Source organism: Galleria mellonella, unplaced genomic scaffold, assembly GCF_026898425.1.
Source record: "Galleria mellonella isolate WM207_F2 unplaced genomic scaffold, CSIRO_AGI_GalMel_v1 utg139, whole genome shotgun sequence".
NCBI lineage: Eukaryota > Metazoa > Arthropoda > Insecta > Lepidoptera > Pyralidae > Galleria > Galleria mellonella.
Genome location: NW_026441995.1, coordinates 1,356,476 through 1,380,255, shown reverse-complemented (window position 1 = coordinate 1,380,255; position 23,780 = coordinate 1,356,476). Strand labels below are relative to the sequence as shown.

Genomic DNA, 23,780 nt, shown 5'->3' with positions numbered 1-23,780 from the left:
TAAAAGTGAGTATGTTTGTTACAGTATAACGCCTGAACAACTTAACAAATCATTATAAAATTTGGTATACATACACTATATGGAATTAAGAAGGATATTTTTTTATCCCAATCAGTAAACATATACAAGTCACGCGAAGTCGCGGATAAAAGCTAGTCTTAAATAAAACTGTTACTTGAATTTTAAAAATAACGGTGTTATTGTTACAAGCTTATTCGAGAGAGAATACGATTTACAAATTGTACCGATCAATACAGGAACCGGCAAACAATGTCTTCAGAATAGAAGACAAAGTATGTTTAAATTGTCCCATCTTATTTTCAGAAGGGAAACAAACAAAAAGGCTCGCCTGCATCGAGAGTAAGAGCCAAGTTTTCCACAAGTACCAGGATGTTAGAACGTCGGTGGAGGTTCACCGCACATAGCGTACATATTCGCGTGGGCCGCCCTCCCCTCCTCCCAGTCTGCCCGGGTCAACGACTGCTGCGGCCGTTTCGGCCGGCGGCGCGCCTCACCTTGACATTCATCTCGAGCACGACAAAACGCTTTGGCCAAACATTTGAATTAACCCGAACCATTTTCTAAATCTCTCCATATTTACTCCCTGCGAATTACCACCTACAGGATTTGCCGGTTTCACACGAGCTCATACATGTTTATGATCGCCTGGTGTATACTGAATTCACAAAACTAAAAGAAAATTATTCGTTTTTTCTCTTATCAAATTTCCCCTTTGATATCGATAGTAGATCTTATCAATGTTTTTGCATATTACGTTATAAAGACCGTATTTATGATAAGTGATCGAGCTACGTGCTGATAATAAAACCAGGCAAGCTATTTTTAACAAAGAATTATAATCAGAAAGCCAGTATTAATCTCGCATTACGACGTCATTAGGGAACTTGACAAGATTAGGCGAAGTGAAAAAATATGTCGGCCCAAACCGAAAGGTCAACACACCGTGCCGTACCATGCGGAGCTGTTTGTGAATTTTGCGACAATGAATAAAAATAGAGACAAAGCCATCATTACTGGTAATAGATTTGTGTAACCTTCAATTCCTTTTCCTTCCTTTCCCGTAGGTATCGTACAGAGAACTTAATGGTTTAAGAATAGGAAGCTATGTTCTTCTTAAAACATCACCAAAGCCTAACTGCGGTTGCACTGCGGACCTATGTTCAATAGTGGGCAGTTAACGATGTGATAATGATAACGGTGATGAACCTTCAATCGTCACAAATTATCAAAGTTGGGAATCGGCGACTTCATCCCGTAATAATAGCTATTGAGGGCATTCTTCTGGGTATCGCTTAAAAATTTCATGTATGTCTGTACATACTTATATGGTCAGACCACAGATTATGAAAAGTAGTCGTGCTTTTGTATCGTAATAGATCCATATCTCTGACCTTAGCCCCCTTAAACCAGTATTAATCGGTGACGCCCATGGTGCTGTTCATGTCTATAAGTGATGGTTACCACTTTCCTTTTGATAGGATTCGTTTGCTGTTCCCATTAATAAATTAAGTCAACGACTGAATCTTTAAACCTTTAAACTCTTTAAAACTTCCTTTGTAGAGAGATCGTCTCTCCATCGACTGATAGGTCTACCGCGACATCTTATTGAATTCGCAAGAACCAAAACGTTGCGATTTTGATCCACCTATCATATTTAAATTTATTTTTCTTACAACATTTGAGAATAGAAGAATATTTTTTAAAGAGAATCATGCTTTTCACCAATATTTATTTAAGTACTTCGTTTGATTTACTCATCAAATACAATGGAATAACAAAATGGGACGTTGAAAAAAAATGTGTTCAAAACAGCCATTGTGATTGTGAGCATGGTGAGTCATGAAGAGGAAATTTGTGGAATGAGCCGTGCACCATGGCTTTAAGGAAAAATTTGTACATGAGACCGAGTTATGAGAGGTTCGAATGACAATAGTCAGTTCTTTGTACTTCGGAGGGCTTGGATAGCCGTCGTTCGGTAAACCATGTCAGAAGCTTCTGTGTATAACGAAGCACTGATAACCTAGATAGGCTTGACATCAGAGGACTCAACGCAGGTCTTCGGGCTCCTTACCTAAACCCGTCTGCCAAGCGTGACAACTACTGGCAAACCGCCCCTTATGGGGGAGGCCTATGTTCAGCAATGGACAGATAATGGTTGATATAATAAAAACTCTGATGGCAATAATGTCTAGGTCGCCGTCGTTTGATTATACACGAAGGCCTCTGGCATGGCTTATCGAACGACGGCTTTCAAGTACTCTAGAGCACGAAGCAAGTAACTCTCGTAAGTCGTATTTATTTATTCTTTTACACACATTAAAATATGTCTACAGGGTAAACTTAATGCCTGATGGCAAATTTTCAAGGGATAAGAAATTTACTGCCGCCAAGTTAGAGCTTTGCAACGAAGATAAAAGTCTTTTTCTAGATTATACTATGGAAGAATGTTAACTTTACTAAACAGATATGGGATTTAAGATCTATTTATTAATATGTAATAAGGATACTGTAATAAGGAAGGGAGGAAAGGAATTGTTAGTAATGGAGACTGAGAATCCCAATGCTAGCAATATACCCAACCAGGTCGATCTCCTCGTGGTTCTTCCTGGAAACTATCATGGTTAATTCCTGATGAATTCATCATGATGGGCTAACTGGCCTGATTTCATTCTCATCTATCACCCTTCATTGGTGCTCCGCCAGCGTTTCCCGTTAGCGCAGGCGGGGTTACCATACCATTTTCACCCATCACAAAAAAAATTAATAAGGAGTTATTTTGAAATGAAAGTTCTCTTGCCAATGTTTGGATGTAATAACAACGGGACGTCAATTACAGTAGAGAAAGCTCACCCAGAATCGAGCCATCAGAGACCCTTAGTCATGAGCGCCCATGACAAGAGCGCCAATCAGATTGCGCGCCTCGCAAAATATAATCCTCAAAATGTATTAAGACTCTATCATTAAAAACCAGCTGGATGAAAGGAAATTTTTTATCCACCATAAAATATTTTTATCTAAATTTGGTCCGAATGCATAGACTGGGCTCTAAAGGTCTTAGAGGCAATAAATAAGATCATTATTTGGCCAGTAATAATAATAAACCAGTGCACAAGAGGAAAAACTCAAAATATTTGTTAATCGGCATGGTAAGTAGACTATCCACCTCTTATAGAGAGATAGCCAAGCCCAGCAGTGGGATAACAATAGGCTGTTATGGTGATGACGATGTTGCAGTTGCTCATGAGACCAAAGTCATAAGATCCATTATGATAATTACTTAATTGTTCACCGTAGAGGCAATACAATTACAGGTTGTTCTAAAGCTATTCTATTCCATAAATGAATAAGTTTATTAACAATGGCAGTACTTATGGTACCTATATGAGCTATGAATATAAATTATTATTCATTCAATAAGACAGCATCATACCCTGATTCATGAGCATTCACTATCCTGATTGAGAAAAATCAATTTTACCAAAAACGGCTTTTGAGGGCAAAACAATAAACTGATTTAAACAATTAAACAAAATAGTTACACTATTTTGTTTAATTGTAGCACACTCACAAAACATTATGTTACCTCTTTTATGTACTTCCCTTTTTTTTCTGTATATGTTTTTTTTTGAGTATGTACCAATGTTTGTTTTTATTTGTGTGCTGTAAGTGATGCAAACAAATTGTTTGTTTAACTATCTAATATCATAGATGTGAAAGCTTGTAAAGACATTTGTACAGAAGTATACTCAATAATATTTAAGCAGCTGAAATCTGATAACAAAAGTAGGTTATATCTTAATTCAATTAGGTTACTTTATATACCGATTCAAATGGCCAAAGCCACAGGAAAGGTCAATAATTAATATATGAAATAATTTAAATTTTTACAATTACACAACTTTAGATTGTAATAAAATTAATATGGGTGATAAGAGTGAACCCTAAATGTAGATTCATCAAAATCTGTTAAGAAAAAAAGTGAAAAAAATAAAAAACTACACAGAAAAAATAAAAGAATTGAAAACATTTTAAAGTATTTAAAAATAGGTGATGGGTTCTATTATTAATATTAAAATAGGTTGGTTATAATATTCACAAAATAAAATTAAATAGAATGTTATTTGAAAAATGTAGAAACAATTTTATTATATTTCTGAGTCACATAAACACCAATGTTTATATACGTAGGCACCTTTGGAAAATTAAATGTTAAATTTATAACTAGAACAATGATTAACATGTTTACCTATGATCTCATTTCTCATTACATATTTAAATATAAGTAAATACCAAATCATAATTATACAATAATTTTCCTTAATCTTTTATTATATTATAAAGGGACATAAAATATATGCTTAATAAATCAGACAATGCATTATTGTCTGATTCTCAATCTGGAGAGTAACTTGATTCCAAAGAAGTTTTTTTTTTCATATATATATATATATATATATATATATATATATATATATATATATATATTAACGCTTTATATATATTACAGGATTTGTTGAAGAATTTTTAATAAGTATAGAGTAGTTCAAAAGACAGTTTTATTACTAAGGAATCTCTTCCACACAGCCTTTGGATAGAAGGAATTAAAGAATAAATAGGTAGGTGGTGCATTAAAAAAAAATAGATAGTACGAAAAATAGTAAAAAAAAATAGATATTATACTGCATAAAAATAGATTTTGATATACAGACAATTATCTGAGGCTAACATATTGGATAATTCTGGTCCTAATTCATGCAGATAAAACCAGAAACAAAATATAGAGAGATCCAAGAGGCATAGCCAGTAATAAATAAAATAAACTTATAAGTATTTCAATAGTACAAAGTTTAGACAATGATAATAATATTTTGGACAGTTGACTTGGGCATGACTTCATGTTTAGCTGTGAGTCATCCTAACCTCTACATTCTTCACTTTGGTTAGAAAACCTCATTACAAGTGGATGTACCTATATTTGGTATGTTGTACCTAATGACATACACAATTATTACAGCATTGTGGTGAACTTATGGAGGCTTCATACCGTACTATGTTACAGAGAATTAAAAAAGTTAAAACAAAAACACTAAATTTAACTATTTAATTATGTTTAATTATATTTATGTTGGCTTACAGATAAATAATATATTTTAGTATAATAGTTATTTTTGTCAAATCAAGCAAATATTAATTCATTTTAATATTTATAAAAAGATTCTTTTCAATACAATTGCAATCATAAAAGATAGTTATTATATCAAAATTAAATCAGTTTTATTTGTAAAAACAGTAGTTTATGATAATAAATTAAAGAAAAATGAATTATAGGTAGTTTTAAACAAAAGTGATTAAAAAACAACATTTTCACTTAAATTCATTCCTGTTTTTTTTTTATTGCCCACTAATGGACATAGGTCTCTACCAATAAGAAGCAAATATTAGCTACATTTGCCTCTTGTTGGTAGAGACCAATACCTTACTAGTCTAGCTACACTTAATTTTCACAAAGATTCTTTCTCTTGCCCTGGTTAATTGCACTTTGTTAGTGATTTGATCCTGGGGATGATTAGGCCCAGTGGGCCAATGGACCTGAGTTCATCTTCACACTTCAGACCCACACAATATTTTGTTTGTGTATATCAATTGCACAAGTGGGGTTACCATTCCATGTTCATAAATTAAAAAGCCTAAGGATAAAATAGTGATTTTTATAAATAAAAAAAAAAAAGAAATCTTGGTACTTACATAAATAAGTCCAGAGTAATATCTCTCTTTGATGTTGTGGAGGACTGATGCCTCGTTGAGGCAGGTCAGCTCAGCCATGTCTTCCACCTTGTCAAACTTGGGCGGGTTCATCTTCTGGATATCATCTATAGGCACCAACATTCTCTTGCCCGACTCAGCAATCTCCACTTCCACTTCATCACCCCTATCCCCCTTGATCCCAGCCGCCACGAAGCCCTGGGTTTCGTGGGGCACCCAAACCAGCCGCTTCTGCGTCCATTCCGCCTGCGTCGCTGGGTCATTGAAACTGTTCCTATCAACGGACAGGTACCGGAGTTCCGGATCGTTCCTATCCATGTCCACCATCGTGCCGCCTAATCACGCCGCGCGGCCCGACCTACTATAACCTAACAAGGGCACTGTATACCACATTAAACGGTCGCGGAGACCGGCACTGCACCTCACAACACTTGGCTTTTTATAATAATCACCCCGCGTTATACTTTTACCACGCGTTTGCCGTGACTGCGCACGGCGATAGTAAGTACAAAATGACGATAGCGAGCGGCTGACAGAACAGCAACGGTTATTACGGGTAGGAGGGATGAACCGGTCGACGCCCGAATCCACGTAAGTTTGGATATAATTAGTAAGAAAATGTTCTTGTTGGAATTTATAATAAGACTAATTTAATAGTTACTTTAATAATATTAACTAAGTAAACATACTGATGATATAGTTAATAGAAAAAAGTAAAACAGCTTAAAACTGTAGGAGTACACATTGGGACACAAACAACTTGTCCGTTGACTTAACTTTGATTTCAATTACAAATTTTAAGCAGCTAAATTTACAATAGTTATTGTAAACTAAATTCTATTCTTACCGAGTACGGCATATTTTGAAATAAATCTATAAGAAACCAAAGTGTTGCCATAGCCAATAGCAAGCTGTCTTTCCGGCAGATACCTTCGTTACTGTCATATTTCTTGTAATAGAAAACAAAAGTAAAGGGTCCTATGAACACAGATAGAACATAGATTTTTGGTTAAAACCAACATTTAAAGACTTCTTGAACGGCAATTATGTTAAAAACATTGAATTTTATAAGTAGTGCAAAAAAAATATTATTATTATTACATTATTTAAACATGTTGAAAAATACAGTCTTACCGATAGAGGCTTTATATCTCTATTAGCATTACTATAATTCTGATTATAGATCATGTTTCTTTCTACTTATCTATGAAACAAATATAATGAAATCTATGGAGCAATTTCCAAATGACACAATCGTATTCTTATTATACCATAGAAAAAAAATGACGGAATACATCGATAGTATTCTTAATCTATGGCACTACTAGTAAAGAAGTAAAAATGTGACACAGAATGAATATTCACATCGTTATGTTACAATACTATGCAACCACCTATCTAAACCACGCAATAAAATAAATGATTAATAAATATCGTGACTTAAGTTGATTATGTAGCGTCATTACTCTCAAACTATTTTCTAATTTAAGACTATAATAATCATAAACTAAATTTACAATAATATTGATTGAAACTATTAGAAATTTATTTCATGTGAGGTCTTAGAATAAGATTTCGTTGTGATATACACATTTTAATTTTACAGATAGGTTTAGAGAATTGCACATCTTTACACATAGTTATTAATATTCTTCAAAAACACTTATACTATAAAATAAACTACATATTAACAAAAATGTCTGAGCAGTTTCTTCTTTTAATGTATTTTCAAAATCCTACTTAGGTATAATGATTTTCTTTGTGAAATCATATAATGAATAATATAAAAATTTATAAAAGTAGTAACAATAGCAGTTAGATGTAATTAGTTAGATATTTACAATAATAATTTATGAAAAAGTATCAAATGAAATTAATTTTAGTATTATTGTACACCTATTAATAATTTCTGGCGCGAAGACGTGTGTGTATTTATGTAGTTTGTGGCGAAGACAATAACTTATATTCTTGTAGAATAAATATATTCATTATAATGTGTTTAAAATAATGATTTTTAAGGTTCTGCAACAAATGGTATAAAGTAAGCCTTATGGTGCGACTTTATCTGGCCGTCCGTCCGTTTGTCACAACGCTATATCTTAGTAATTATTAATGCTCTAGATTTGAAATTTGTTTTATATATTACTCGTCACACATTTAGAAATAGAAGTAATTAAAAAGATAATAGAAACTTAATTTTCTAGCCATTCAATCCAGAAATAGCTGTTGTTACAGTTAAAAATAATTCCTAATTAAAATAACTAATATTAATTATTAGAAGTTTGTTTTATATAAAAACAATACAATAAGGTGGTCATTTTATACCACATATTATTATCTACATATATTAATGTTCCAATAAATTTTAGTACTATATTTAGCGAATAAATTTATTGTTGTTGTTGGGTGGGTGGGTTGTTAAATTTTCGATTGGGATAGAATATTATATACTTACTATATAAGCTAAATTTTTGAAATAAATAGATTCCATATATTTTGTACAAATTACAATACAAATGTTTTTTGATCCAAGTGACGACAGCCTAACTTTATCTTTTAATTACTTTTGTTTATGTTGTTTGAACTTTCAAGGTTTCTGATTGTAAAAATCAAGTATTGTTGATAAGATTATTGAATTGACATTTATTTCAGATGTGATATTACTATTGTAGGCACAAACGAACCGTTAAGACCTCTATTGTTTTTTATATTTATTACTTAGGTTATTTATTATATAAACTCGACCTCATTTTTATAAAACTATGGCTTACATAGTGGATTTACGATCGGACACTGTAACTAAACCTACAGAATCTATGAAACATGCTATGGTCAATTCAGCATTGGGAGACGACGTAGTCGGCGAAGACCCTACAGTGAATGCCTTAGAAAACAAAATAGCTACTATGTTAGGAAAACAGGCGGCTTTGTTTGTGCCCTCTGGTACTATGGGTAATCTTATTGCAGGTACGTAAGTAGTTTTAATTCCTTTTTTTTTTCGATTTATAAACTGTCCCTTAGGGTATCCACTGATCCAAAAACTTACTAAAGGAAAAAGTTTCTAATTTTTTTTTATATTATTTTTATTTGTTGCCAATTGTGATCCTATTTTATTATTCTTTTCCAAATTACTTGACCCCATTTAAATTTTGTAATTATTAATGTGTATTGTGTGTGCCTGCTTTAATGTGTTTACAAAACATCCCACTATCCATCAGTTTTTTTTTTTTATAATATGAATAATATGACTAGTCCAGAAATTCCTAAAGTTCTCAGAACATAGGGGTTCCATAGAGGTACCATTAATTAGTGCCCCATCAGTGTATACAGATAGCGTAGGTGAGGTTTCCATTCCATCATCATCCACTAAGGGGTTCTATAGAAAGGTCTGTAAATTTATTTTTATTTTTGATTGTTAAATAATACCACTGTTAAGTAAAAAATTGTTTTGAAATAATATATGTCTATAAAATTAAAGAACGAAGTACTTCACTTTTAAAGTACTTCACTTTATTTTTAATAAGTTTTTGGTCTCATTAAAATTACTGTCTTTGTAACAATTTAATATGGGGTTCTATAAAATAAAAGGTATTTGGTAGGTATTTATATATTTACTAATTCTTTATAACACCAAGTTCTCTTAAAGTTTAGGATTACATAAACTAGTCCACATTAATTGTGTTATGTTTGGAAGACTTTTTTTGGCTTTCTTATATATGTTGATCCTTTGTTTCATATGCAGTTTGATAGTTTGTATCAGAAACAATAGTTACATTCTCATTTTGTATTAAAGTTCCTAACATTTCTAATTGAGACTGATTTTCAGTGATGGTTCATTGTAGCAAGCGAGGATCAGAGGCTATTGTTGGTGAAACATCCCATATCTTCAGATATGAACAGGGTAAGGAGATGTCATGAACTAATTTTGTTATGATAACCTACTGTCATACAACAGATATATTATCATAGTGTTTCTTGGCGATATAATTATTTACCTATCTGTGATTACAAATCACAGCATTGTATTTTGTTATATTAATTTCTAGAGTTAATGTTTTATTAGGTAAAATACACTGGCTGTAAAGGACAGATTGGTAAAAACGGAAACAGTGAATTCAGACCATTATTCTGAACTGAAATACAGTGGAAATTCTTGCTGGATTTTTTTTTATTTATGATTATGTAATCTGTGATATTATGTCCTAATATAAAGAAATAATAATATATTTAATATTCCTATTAAAATTCTTGTGGAATCAACTGAGTAAGGTCAACGATACATGCTTATGAAAACTACCTATGAATAATTTGCGTAAGTTTGATCATGTCTCCAAATATCGAAAAGAATTGAAATGGTTACCTTCACGTTTTCGATTGAATGTCCATATACTGACGCTTCTTTACAATATCTTGCATAATCCCTCCATTCCTTGTTATCTCCGCGAGGGTTATGAATATTTATATTCAAGAGATAAACCACTTCGCCCTCAGACACGATTACTTCTAAGAACTCCACCACATCATACTCAGGCTTTTGGGAATTCCTTTACAGTTATATCCATTCGACTATGGAATAGTCTGCCATCCGAAATAAGGGAATCGGCAAGTATAGGCATGTTTAAGCGTCGTCTAAGAGAGCATTACTTATCACTATGCTGACGTATTATGTATATGTGTATGTATATTTATATATGTTTATATGTGTATATATATGTATGTGTATATGTATGTTTGTGTAAATATATATGTATGTTTACAGGGTATTTTATGTAATTTATAATGTGTAGTTTGTATTATTCTTTGTGTATACATAACTTATGCGTTTATGCAATATATGCAGATCGTATGACTGCCTATTTTTATTTATAAAATAACACATTAACATGGAAAGGTTTTGCTGGAAGAAATCTCTTATTAGAGATAAGCTCGCCTTTGTACATTATGTTTATAATGAATTGTAATTACCAGTATGTTTTGTGTACAATAAAGAATAAAGAATAAAGAAAGTAGTAGTAAACTATATGTTACCTGTTTGATCCACGGTAAAGCTTCATAGGGTATATTCAAGTATTATGTAACAAAATTTTTTAAGATTCCTTCCTGCTTCCTGTATAACGCACCATAAAATTTTTCTGTGCATCTTAGAACATCATGAGCAGCGGTAGTCACTTACCATCAGGTGAGCTACATGGTCGTTTGCCCCCTGTGTTGTAAAAAAAAACACCAAAAGCCAAACTAGTGATCAACCCGCCAACCAAGCATGGCAATTACTGGCAAATCTACAATAGTCAGAGACCTATGTTCAGCTGTGGACATTTAACGACTGATATAATTATGATATCTTCACTAACTTTCTTTTTAAATTGCAGGCGGTGCAGCCCACCTTGGGAATGTCTTACTCACCACTATACCCAACAAACCAGATGGGACTTTTGACTTGGACACATTGGAAGGGAAAATCCGAGGCTCGGATATACACGAGCCTATCACTTCACTTGTTGCTGTGGAGAATACGCAAAATTATTGTGGTGGGAAGGTATAATACATAATGATAATTTCAGCCCTTGATTGTAACTTTATACAGTAAAAGCTCCTTATTCACGCTTTCTTTATTCGCGGATTAAAAAATTGCATCCCAATTCCTATATTCGCGGCTAAAGATTTCTAAATTCACGGATCTAATCGATGCATATTAATAAAAAGGATTCGGTGTCCTTTGTAAACGCGTCGGCAAAGGGAGTAATGAAAAAGTAAAATAGACCTTATTACAACTACGCTTAAAGTATGTTATCAAATACTGTCGCCGCTGTATAAGTGGTTCGGCTTTCTATATTCACGGTTTCTGTATTCGCGGCATATTCACGGAACGTATACCCCGCGTATAAAGAACTTTTACTATAGTTATGATCAAGCATATCTCTAAAAGTGCATCTGTGTAATTTTTAATGCGACTCTCTAATAAAATAATCTTTAATACGCCTATGATTTCTGTGTGTCCCGGCATAGAATGGGCCACCCCTTCCTTCCCCGTGGGTGTCGTAAGAGCCGACTGAGGGAACTAAACAGTTAAGAGATAGGTAGCAGCATCCCTCTCAAAATATTACTAAAACCCCTAACTGCGGTTGTCAACCCGCCTACCTGGCGTGGTAACTACTAGCAAACCCCGCCCACCCCACATGGGGGAAGTCTTATGTTCAATAGTGGGCAATTAAAGGCTGTTGTGATACCATCCGTGTGGTCATCATATTAGCCATTGTACCATGCTAGCCATGTGGTCCCGGCATAGAATAAGCCAGCCTTTCCTATTCGTGGGTGTCGTAAGAGCCGATCAAGTTAGGGCGAGAGATAGGCAGCAGCGTCTCTTTTAAAACATCTCCAAAGCCTAACTGCGGTTGCCAATCCGCCTGCCAAGCGTAGCAACTAGTGGCAAAACTCCCCAAGGCGGAGGTTTATTCAGCAGTGGACAATTAAAGGCCGATATGATGATGTTGATGATGATTATAGGTGCTGCCGCTAAGCTGGTTGGACGAGCTGGCCGTCCTGTGCAAGAAGTATTCAATCCCCATCCACATGGACGGCGCGCGGCTGTTCAACGCTAGCGTGCACAGTAAACAGCCGCCGGCCCGCATCGTGAGGGACTGCGCCAGCGTCTCCGTGTGTTTCAGCAAGGGACTCTCGGCGCCCGTCGGATCAGCGCTCGTCGGATCGTATCACTTCATAGAACAGTTAGTTTACAATGTTCAGTCAAATGGAAAATGTGTAAATAGATGTTACAGGGTATTAGAGTCAACTCATGATTCTGACGATGAAATGATTTTGAGACGTAAGCTTTGATCAGTGTATGAATTCATTGGGTTCTGACTTGGTATATCAATTATACGTCATTTTTATCAGTAAATATAGGATTTTTATTGGGATTACACCAGTTTAATAGGGGAAAGGAGGTAAATGGTAAGAGGCGACTAGGGGAGCTCATAGTGGAGCAGTGTGGGTAACAGCGTTCCTCAAAAAACATCACCAAAAACCACTGCGGTTGCCAACCCGTCTGCCAAGTGTGGCAACTACTGGAAAAAACTCTCTTTATGAGGGACATTACATTCAGCAGTGAACAGTTAACGGTTAATATAACAACTCTGTAATTTCACTGCCATATCTCATCCCTCAAACCGAAATGCAGTAACGTTGGAACTGTTGCTTCACAGTAAACGTAAATAGGACAGAGGTATGCATGTAGAAGAGTTTTATACAGTCTCTTACTGGTAAAGAAGTGGTGAATGGCAGTAAGGGGTCCAAATTAAAAGAAAATACTTCGTAATTACCGTACGTGCCTGTAACTTGATGCTAGAGCCCGGCGCATGCGCAAAATGCTGGGCGGCGGCATGCGGCAGGCGGGCGTGCTGGCGGCGGCCGCGCTCGTGTCGCTGGATGAGGTCGTGCCGCTTCTCGCGCTTGACCACAAGCGCGCGCACCGCCTCGGCATGGGTGAGTAGTATGTACTGAAGGGAGGGAGGGGGGGAAGGGAGACTAAGTAATGCGGACTATTTTTTTATGTGTGATGATGGAATAGTAACCCCGCCCGCGCTATCGGTATACACAGGTGGGGCACCAGTGAGTGATGATAGGTGAGGATGAAAAGGCAGGTCAGATAGCCCATTGTGTTGAATACACATGCGGATCACGTGGAGGTCGACTTGTTTGGGTATATTGCTAGGAATAGGGCCTTTAGACTTCATTATTAACAATCCCTCCCTCCCAATGCGGACTATTAGCCCCCGAGAGTTCTCTTCCAGAGTTAAATTCACCTCTTGTACATCTTTATTTAATATAAATTATATGTTTGTAATTTTTTGTGTACAATAAAGTAGAAATAATAATTGTGTCTGGTCAAGGCCAGTAAGCCTATTTTTATGGTTTCCTTAAAGCCTACAGTCATTTTAACCCCATGGGGTACTATATCATTGTTATAAAGTAAATACCAGAGGGAGACTTTGTACAAAAGTCGTTGCTTGGGTACCTCTGTCCCATTCCTGTTTTAACCGTAAAGCAGTTGTGTTTGCATGGCTGTGTTTCGGTTTGAAGGGTGGGATATGGCGTGAATTTACAGGGTACAAAGGAATAACACCTGAGTCTTCAGGAATGGCAACGCATGGGGGGGTATCATGGGCGAAACAGTGTACTCTGTTATGTCCATGGTTCACGTCTATAGGCGACGGTTACCACTTTCCATCAGGTGGGCTGTCAGCTTGTTTGCCATTCTAAGTTGTATAAAAAAACAATCCTCTTTAGTTTGTAGTGATTGATGGGGAATTTGATTTTTGCATTTTTAATATAATATCGCAATGTTTTCAGTAATCCAAGGCCTGTTTCTGAAGTCCTTCACTGTAGACGTCGAAAATCTGCACACGAATATCGTGCTGGTGAAGATACAGCCGGAGAGTCCTATCACCGCTGACCAAGTGCTGCAGAGGTTGGCCCAGGTTTCTCTCGCGGAGACGAAGGTCAGTGCTTAGTTACAGTAAAAGATCCTTATACGCGGGATATATGTCCCGTGAATATGCCACGAATACAAAAACCGTGAATATAGAAAGCCGAACCACTTATACAGCGGCAACAACTTTTGACAATATACTTTAGGCGTAGTTGTAATAAGGTCTGTTTTACTTTTTCATTACTCCCTTTGCTGATGCTTTTACAAAAGACACGGAATCCTTTTTATTAATATGCACCGATTAGATCCGTGAATATAGAAATCTTTAGACGCGAATATAGGAATTGGGTCGCAATTTTTTAATCCGCGAATAGTGAAAACGCGAATAAAGGAAGCGTGTATAAGCTTTTACTGTATAATTAATACTGCTATTTAACAAAACAATGCGATACACACACGCGCAAGAACACACACTTGCTTGCACTTATTGTTTTCTTTTTTGTTATGGTTTTTTTATGTTATTGTTATTGTTCGCGACATTATTTGTATATATCGTAATTTATAGTTGTTAAGTCCTAGTTAATCGTTTTGTATTCTGTTATTTATATAGATTTACATAGATTTAAGATAGTGTAAGTTAAATAAAGTATTCCTTTGTGTGTTGTCCTTATTACCTACGAATAGAAATAGAAATTGTAACAATAAATAGAATTAAGAAATTGTAAATTGCAATAAATAGACGCTATAGAGTACCGATCTGAAGAGACACGCGTCTCGTTCATTCTCGCCCCGTCCCGCTCGCACAGATCGCTAACGCGAGTTGGAAATGTTATCGTGCGAGCGGGCGGGTATAAAGATAGGCCGCCTCTCGTCGAGCGGCATTCGCTTCCGGGCAGCGACGCACTACACTCGAGAAGAAATAGGACAAGAAGAAAAAATACTCTCTTCAGACGGTACCGGAGGCTTCAGAATAGTAATCGCTGTGTTTCACTCCAGCCTGAACCAACGCCCCTACAGTCCACGCTCACCGTGCGGCAGTCCACACCGTTCATCGTGGTCCTTCGAGCCGGATTGCTGGAGGAACACCGTGGTCCTTCGAGAAGCCGGATTGCTGGAGGAACACCGTTGGTACATCAAGAAGCCGGATCGCTGGAGGAAGACCATTCTGAAGCCGGATCGCTGAAATGCCGACTACGAGAAACATGAAGTCGTCGCAACAAAAAATCGCCGTCACCGAAGCCACAACGTCCGCCGCCACCACGTCGACTACGGCCGCCGGAACGCTGTCCGTCGCTGCCACGCCGTCCGTTGCTGCCGCCACGTCGTCTGCGGCTGTCAGAACGTCATCTGTCGCTGCCACGTCGTCTACCGCCGCCACCACATCGACTACGAACACGTCCGGCGATACGACGACCACAGGAGCCACGGAGACTACCGAAGCCACAGGAACGACAGAGGAGACAGCAAGGAAGAAGGAACCGAAGCACGGCACGGCACGCACGGTTCGCACCACGGCCTCGCAGAAGAAGAAGGCTCTGGCCAAGGCACGGGAGGAGCTACTTCGAAAGGAGGTGGAATTGGCCGCTGCACGTGTCGCCGCCCTGGAAGCCGAATCAGAGGACGACGAGGAAGTAGAAGACGACGACGCTACCGTCAGAAGAGAACGAACGTCGGATTGGGTTCGTCGAAGCACGCTGGCACTCACAATGGAGCCGCATGTACCAGAGATAGAAGAAGTCACCGGCAAGCGTCAGGGGTTCGTCCCATCGAGACCCGTTGAAGAGGATTCGAGAGCGCCGCCGCCACAGCCGAGCAGCGACGCACTTCACCGGGACCACGCACGCCACGTTGACCCACATGCCGCGATTCCTACGATAGCAGCAGCGATGCAGTCGATGAAGAAAGAAGAACCGGTGCTGAAGGTGGGCATCGATTGTAATGAGTTTGCGATCGCCATGCAGATGGCCGCTCGCAACATACTGCCCTCCACAGCGTCAAGAGTCACCGAGTTGCCAGTCTTCAATGGATCGTCGAGCGAGTGGTTACCATGGAAGATGGCCTATGAAGAGAGCGCAAGTCAACTCACAGAACAAGAGAACCTAGCAAGACTGCGCAGAAGCTTGAAGGGGGCCGCAAAGGACGCGGCACGCTCCCTATTCGTCGGGTCTACGACCGCAGAAGAAGTAATGAAGATGTTAGCCGCGAGGTTCGGCCGCCCTGGAGCACTCGTCACAGCCGAACTGAACAAACTCCGCGCGCTACCACGACTCTCGGACAACGCAAGAGACGTCTGCCTCTTCGCAAGCAAGGTGCAGAACGTCGTCGCCACGATACGAGCGCTGAACAAGAGTCACTACCTCTACAACGAAGAAATAGTGAGAAACGTCACAGAGAAGATGCCGTCGGTACTACGCTTCAAGTACTACGATTTCGCCAACGACCAACCGGAGGGACAACCGGACCTCATAACACTCTCTCAGTTCCTGCAAAGGACCGCCGCACGATGTGGAAACTTCGCCCCCGCCGAGGAGATACCGTCCGAAGACCGGCGGGAGTCCGCTCCTAGGAAGACGGCGAAGACATACACGACGCAGGAGAAACCCGCTACACCACCGTGCCCGATGTGTCGACGAGAGGGACACGCTCCATCGGACTGCAAGACGATGAAGGAAGCGGACACATCGGAGAGATGGGAGCTAGCGAAGACTCATAGGCTGTGTTTCCGTTGCCTCAAAGTGAGAAGATTTCGCCACGCCTGCAAGAGCAAGAGATGTGGAGTAGATGAGTGCACGCAGACTCATCACCCTCTGCTGCACACCACGCGACAACAGCCGGAGAATGAAGTAACAACACACGTCGTCGAGGACAAGTCCGCCGCAGTCACCGCATCGGCAAGGGAAAACGACAAGATCGCGTTCCTGAAGATCCTGCCGATACGAGTCACCGGTCCCACGGGAACGTGCGACACCTACGCGCTACTGGACGACGGGTCGACTTGCACCATCATCGAGACGACGGTGGCGGAGCGAATCGGTGCTACGGGTCCCCCGCACCATTCTACATGGAAGGTGTGGCCGGGGCACGGATCAACGCAGCTCAATCGACGCGTGTTCACTTCAAGATCCGCGGGCGGAATTCACAAGAATACACAGTGGGGGCACGGACGATGGACAGACTGCAGTTATCACCGCAGTCGGTACCACGCAGCGTCATCAAGGGCTGTCCACATCTACAAGACATAGAGAGGGAGTTGGTCTATGAAGAGGGCAAACCGACGGTACTGCTGGGGCAAGACAACTGGCACCTACTGCTGGCCCACGAAGTCAGAAGAGAATCCGACACGCAGCCGGTCGCATCACTCACCGACCTGGGATGGGTACTGCACGGTACGAGTCGCGGCAGGACAAGACAGCAGGTGCACAGAATCAGCCACATAGTGACGACACACGAAGAGGAACAATCGATGGAAGAAATGATGAAGCAACATTTCGCGCTCGAATCGCTGGGGATCGCACCGAAGAGGTCCTACAACGAAGAGGAACGTCGCGCCCTACGCATTTTAGAAGAGAAAACTCGTCCGTTACCGGCGGGAGGATACGAGACGGGGTTATTATGGAAGAAGGACGACCCTGTGCCGCCGGACAACTATGAATCGGTAATGCGACGTCTCCAACCGGTCGAAAGGAATTTCGACAAAAACGAAGAGCAGTGGCCGCGTGAAGATAGTACGAGCGACGATAGTCAAGCGGAAACGGGAGAAGAACGCGTACACAAGCTACAGAACGCGACGCAGTTGTCTATAGCATTACCCGATCCGTCACGTTTTTCTAATTGGTTGAAACTTGTTCGCAGTTCAGCACGGGTGTTGCAGTTCATCGACCTCCTGCGACCAACCAGTCAACGCTGCACCGCCATCCGAAAGAGAAACAAGAAGAAAGAGAGCGCCGACCCCACTTGGACCCGCACGAAGAAAGTCGATAGAGAGAAGACGAAGATGAAAATCAAGAACAGCAATAGTCCATCTGTGTGTTTCATCCCCATAGACACACACTACCTAGATCGCGCGCGACGGCTATGGATTCGCGCGATACAACAAGAGGCGTTCGGCGACGAAATCGCAGTATTGAAACAAGGGAAACAGCTGCCGTCATCCAGTCGACTCATACAGCTGTCAGTCGTCATAGACAACGACGACATTCTGCGACTTCGATCGAGAATAGCGGCCGCCGCCGATTTGTCAGCCGAGCAACGAGAGCCCCCCATCGTCGACGGAAACCACGCCTGGATGCGCCTATACATCGCATGGGTGCATCGGAAACTTCACCACGGCGGCTTCGAGATCACCACGAACGAGGTGCGACAACACTTGTGGGTGTTGCGCCTACGACACGCCGTCCGCAGTGAACTGAAGAGGTGTCAGCTGTGCCGCCTACGAAGAGCAAGACCGGCGCAGCCGTCAACGGGCAACCATCCACAGAGCAGGCTGGCGCATCATCAACGACCGTTCACGTTCACCGGCCTAGACTACTTCGGGCCTATGACCGTGACAGTGGGCCGCACTCACCAGAAGCGGTACGGAGTGCTCTTCACCTGCTTAACGACGCGCGCAGTCCACCTGGAAATCGCCGGCAGCCTCAGCACGGACTCCGCCATAATGGCCCTGCGGCGCTTCATAAGCCGCAGAGGGTGTCCCACGGAATTATGGTCCGACCAAGGCACCAACCTCAAAGGTGCTGACGTAGAGTTGAAGAAGGCAGCCGAGGAAGCCATCCAAGAAGAGTCATCAGTCCATTTCATCCGGTGGCGCTACATTCCCCCGAGCGCACCCTTCATGGGAGGTGCGTGGGAACGGTTGGTGCGTAGCGTGAAGACCGCACTAGCCGCCACGTTGAACGAACGGGCGCCCAAGGAAGAGGTCCTCCACACTCTACTGGTCGAAGTCGAGCACACCCTCAACAGCCGACCGCTAACCCACGTGTCGACATCGGCAGACGACGACAGCGCCCTAACCCCCAATCACTTCATATTGGGCGGTCCATCGCGCGTCCCACTGCCAGGCAGCTTCACCGAGAGCGACGCGGCGGGACACAAGGAGTGGCGTGCCAGCCAGAGGCTAGCTGACTGCTTCTGGAACCGATGGGTGAAGGAGTACCTACCCGAGTTGCAACACCGGCGGGAGCCCCGAGCTACACACGGAGCCATCAAAATGGACGACCTGGTCCTGATAGCTGATGGGACCTTGCCTCGCAACACGTGGCCGCGAGGCGTGGTGGTGGCGACCTACCCTGGACCAGACGGCGAGATCCGAGCAGTCGACGTGCGGACGAACAAGGGCATCCTACGGCGACCCACTAAGAAGCTGATCATACTGCCCACATCGACATCGAGCGACGCGAACACGAGTTAACTCCAGCTACGAGAGCTGCGGCGGGAGATTATGTTCGCGACATTATTTGTATATATCGTAATTTATAGTTGTTAAGTCCTAGTTAATCGTTTTGTATTCTGTTATTTATATAGATTTACATAGATTTAAGATAGTGTAAGTTAAATAAAGTATTCCTTTGTGTGTTGTCCTTATTACCTACGAATAGAAATAGAAATTGTAACAATAAATAGAATTAAGAAATTGTAAATTGCAATAAATAGACGCTATAGAGTACCGATCTGAAGAGACACGCGTCTCGTTCATTCTCGCCCCGTCCCGCTCGCACAGATCGCTAACGCGAGTTGGAAATGTTATCGTGCGAGCGGGCGGGTATAAAGATAGGCCGCCTCTCGTCGAGCGGCATTCGCTTCCGGGCAGCGACGCACTACACTCAAGAAGAAATAGGACAAGAAGAAAAAATACTCTCTTCAGACGGTACCGGAGGCTTCAGAATAGTAATCGCTGTGTTTCACTCCAGCCTGAACCAACGCCCCTACAGTCCACGCTCACCGTGCGGCAGTCCACACCGTTCAGTTATATTTAATTTTTTCATTCATGCTACTATGTGATTCGCATGATTCTATGAATAAATTCAAGGTTATATATATATATATATATATATATATATATATATATATATATATATATATATATATATATATATATATCCATTAAATATAATAGTGAACCGGCTTAGTGAAGAAAGAAAGAAACTTTATTTTACAAGAAATATGCGACAACACCCACACAGTATTAGTGCGACCAACCATGGTGTGGTCTCTCCCCCTTGAGTTGAGTTGCTAGTACTAACAACTCATTAGTACCATGGGCACAATAGTGTACTCGTATTTCATAACTCCCACACGGCTGTTCATGTCTATAGACGACGCTTACCGTTTTCTCCATCAGGGCAAATTTAGAGGTGTTTTTTAATGGGTGAGATGGAATGGTAACCCCGCCTGCGCTATCGGTGTATATTGGCGCGGCGCCAACGAGAGATTATAGTTGAGAATGGAAGCAAGCTAGTTGGCCACTGTTGTGACGAATTCAACAAGAATTAACCACGATGATTTTTAGGGGAAACCAATTTCAGGTCGAATTTTTAGGGTTTCTTTTTTATACCACTGAGGTGGCAAACAAGCATACGGCCCACCTGATGGTAAGCGGTTACCGTAGCCTATGAACGCCTGCAATACCAGAGGCATTACGCGCGCGTTGCCGACCCTGAAGAAACCTATTTACCCCCCTTTTGAAGAACCCCATGCTGTAGTCCCTTGAGATAACCTCGGCAGGGTTGCTTACAGTGAGACTTGTGTACTCCATAATTAGCGATTCCTTTTACCAGGCGGTTACCACTTATTATCGTCGCCATTTTAAGTCGCAATAAATCTATAATAAATGCTTTCCTTCTACAGGGTGATTGCAAAACACCAAACGACGAAGGCGTAATAGTAAAGGGTGTTCAATTCAACAGTAAAACAATCAGGTTCACGTTGCACAGGGAAATAACAGACGAAGACCTCTGGCTCGCTATTATGAAGATCACATACGTGTTCAAAGAAATCGACGCGGGCGTAAACAAGTAACACCGCTTAGTCATTCTCAAATTGTATATATTGTAAGTAAAATAACTGTAACAAAAAATTTGATCTTTATTGCATTGTAATTAGGTTGAAAATTATACAGCTGTATTGTTTTATATTATGTATATATATATATATATATATATATATATATATATATATATATATATATATATATATATATGCCCGTGATACCCCCCTTGCGTTGCCATTCCTGAGAACTCAGGTGTTATTCCTCTGTACCCAGTAAATTCACGCCATATCCCATCCTTCAAATCGAAACACGGCCATGCAAACACAACTACTTCACGGTAGAAACACGAATGGGACAGAGGTGCCCAAGCAAACGCCTTTTGTACAAAGTCTCTATTTCAAGTACACACTGGTAATACATAAAAATGTGACAGAGGTAAGTAAATGTACAAAGGGGAGCTTAATTTTAAAAGAGTTCTCTTCCAGCAAACGCAAAGTGGAAAGGAGCATCAATGTCAGCGGCTAGAGCGGTGTACAATATTGTGACCAATTTTTAAACAATAATTTTAAATTAGACAAACATAAGTTTATACATATAATATGTGTTTCGGTTTGAAGGACGATATGGCGTGAATTTACAGGGTACAGAGGAATAACATCTAAGTCTTCAGGAATGGCAACGCATGGGGGGTATCATGGGCGAAACAGTATACTCTGTTATGTCCATGGCACTGCTCATGTGTATAGGCGACGGTTACCACTTTCCATCAGGTGGGCCGTCAGCTTGTTTGCCATTCTAAGTTGTATAAAAAAAAGTAGACTGAAGTCAATAAATTCCAATTGTATTTATTACTATTTGAATGTAAATGTATGAAGATTATGATTTAAATAAACAAGAGATTTAATAAGATGTTATTTTATTTATAATCTAGAAAAGCCTATGTTTATTATCTATATGCATGTATATGATAACACGAGTACTGAAGGCCAACCATGAAATGTTTTCTGAAATTTCGGAGCCAAACGAAACACAGATTTGATGTTAAAATTACATAATACATACTGTTTGGAAATATTAAAAATGTTCAAATATTGTTCCTTTGGACTTTTATGATAGGATGTATGATAAACGAAATGTTAAACTCCATTCATTGATCCGTTTTTAGTATAAACAAAAACACGAAATTGAGTCCGAAATTTCGGAATTTCATTTCATGGTAGACCCGCTGCTTCCTACAGGACAGGCTCAGCCTAGTTTAGGAAGCAATGATAAGTTCTGTGCTAATAGATAGATAGATACTCTTTATTGTTTCCTCCAAAAGATTACAATAGTAAACTTATTATAAATATAAACAATTACAAGAAATACTGCCGAGGTTTTCCCGAGAGACTACAGCATGGGGTTCTTCAAAAGGGGGGTAAAGAGGTTTCTTCAGGGTCGGCAACGCGCGCGTAATACCTCTGGTATTGCAGGCGTTCATAGGCTACGGTAACCGCTTACCATCAGGTGGGCCGTATGCTTGTTTGCCACCTCAGTGGTATAAAAAAAAAATCACAATGAGAAAACAATGGGCGACCTTATCGCTAAGAGCGATCTCTTCCAGGCAACCTTTGTATGGAGAGGAGTAATTATAAACAATTTAAACTAATACAAACATACTTTGTTAAATAAATATCTCTTTATCTTATCTTAATCTTACATAATATATAAATCATCCCTCTATAGGATTTGGACGCCATAAGACGATACGGGGCTTCTATTATTTCCAGGCTTGGTATATTTTTAAGTTGTTCTTCTCTTACATCGGGGCCGATTCTGAAGCGGCCACTCATTAAAATCTCTAAAATTTAATTTTCAAAATTCAATTTGATATCACAACTACACTCATGAAAAAAAAAAAAATTAAGGGATCAAAATAAAAAAAATCTGATTTTTAGGTGATTTTCAACAGGCTGTAACTTGGAGGAAAATCATCGTAGAGATATTTAAAAAAAAAAGTAAATTGTAGCCCTAAACGTTTAGTTTTATAAACTCGAAAAAAAATTCATTTAAATTTTCTTCAGGTAATTTTTAAATTTGAAAAAAAAAACCACTGACAATAGTGTTTAAAATTTTTTTGATTTTTTTTACGTCTACGTTTATCTATTATATATATTAACGTAGACAGTTTATATATATATCTAGGGGCTGTCTAATCCCCATTACTAACAATCCCTTTTCCCCTGACCTACCTATATATATATATATATATATATATATATTAATGGGTGAAAACGGGATACGTTAACGAGCACCAGTGAAGGGTGATAGATGAGAATGAAAACAGGCCAGTTAGCCCATCACGATGAATTCATCAGGAATTAACCATGACAGTTTCCAAAGGGAACCGCGAGGAGGTCGACCTGGTTAGGTATATTGCTAGCAATGGGATTCTCAGTCTCCATTACTAACAATCCCTTTCTCCCCTCACCTACCTATATTATGGCATTCCATAAATGACAAGCAGCAGTGATAAATTCTTGTTTCGCGATATGAATTATATCAGAGCTGTCCAACGCACGGTTTGCGGGTCGCATGCGGCTC

The 23,780-nt window shown here is 39.8% G+C and overlaps 2 protein-coding genes across 3 annotated transcripts; one reads left to right on the top strand and one right to left on the bottom strand.

Annotated features, from left to right (window-relative positions):
- Nucleotides 1-5,481: 5,481 nt before the first annotated feature.
- LOC116413005 (myosin heavy chain, non-muscle-like) lies at nt 5,482-6,572 on the bottom strand. The gene has a single exon (XM_031909549.2). It carries the CDS (start codon nt 6,109-6,111, stop codon nt 5,623-5,625), a length of 489 nt encoding a protein of 162 aa, XP_031765409.2. The 5' UTR covers nt 6,112-6,572; the 3' UTR covers nt 5,482-5,622.
- A 1,750-nt stretch (nt 6,573-8,322) lies between these two features.
- Nucleotides 8,323-22,104, top strand: LOC116413004 (uncharacterized). Of its 2 annotated transcripts, none has more exons than XM_052903302.1 (7): nt 8,323-8,751; nt 9,611-9,685; nt 11,154-11,320; nt 12,289-12,509; nt 13,130-13,266; nt 14,134-14,282; nt 21,056-22,104. In XM_052903302.1, exons 1-7 carry the CDS (start codon nt 8,547-8,549, stop codon nt 21,224-21,226), a joined length of 1,125 nt encoding a protein of 374 aa, XP_052759262.1. In that variant the 5' UTR covers nt 8,323-8,546; the 3' UTR covers nt 21,227-22,104. The 2 variants fall into 2 exon arrangements, with proteins under 2 accessions (XP_052759262.1, XP_052759263.1); XM_052903303.1 differs by lacking the exon at nt 8,323-8,751 and adding an exon at nt 8,802-9,170.
- The last annotated feature ends 1,676 nt before the right edge of the window (nt 22,105-23,780 follow it).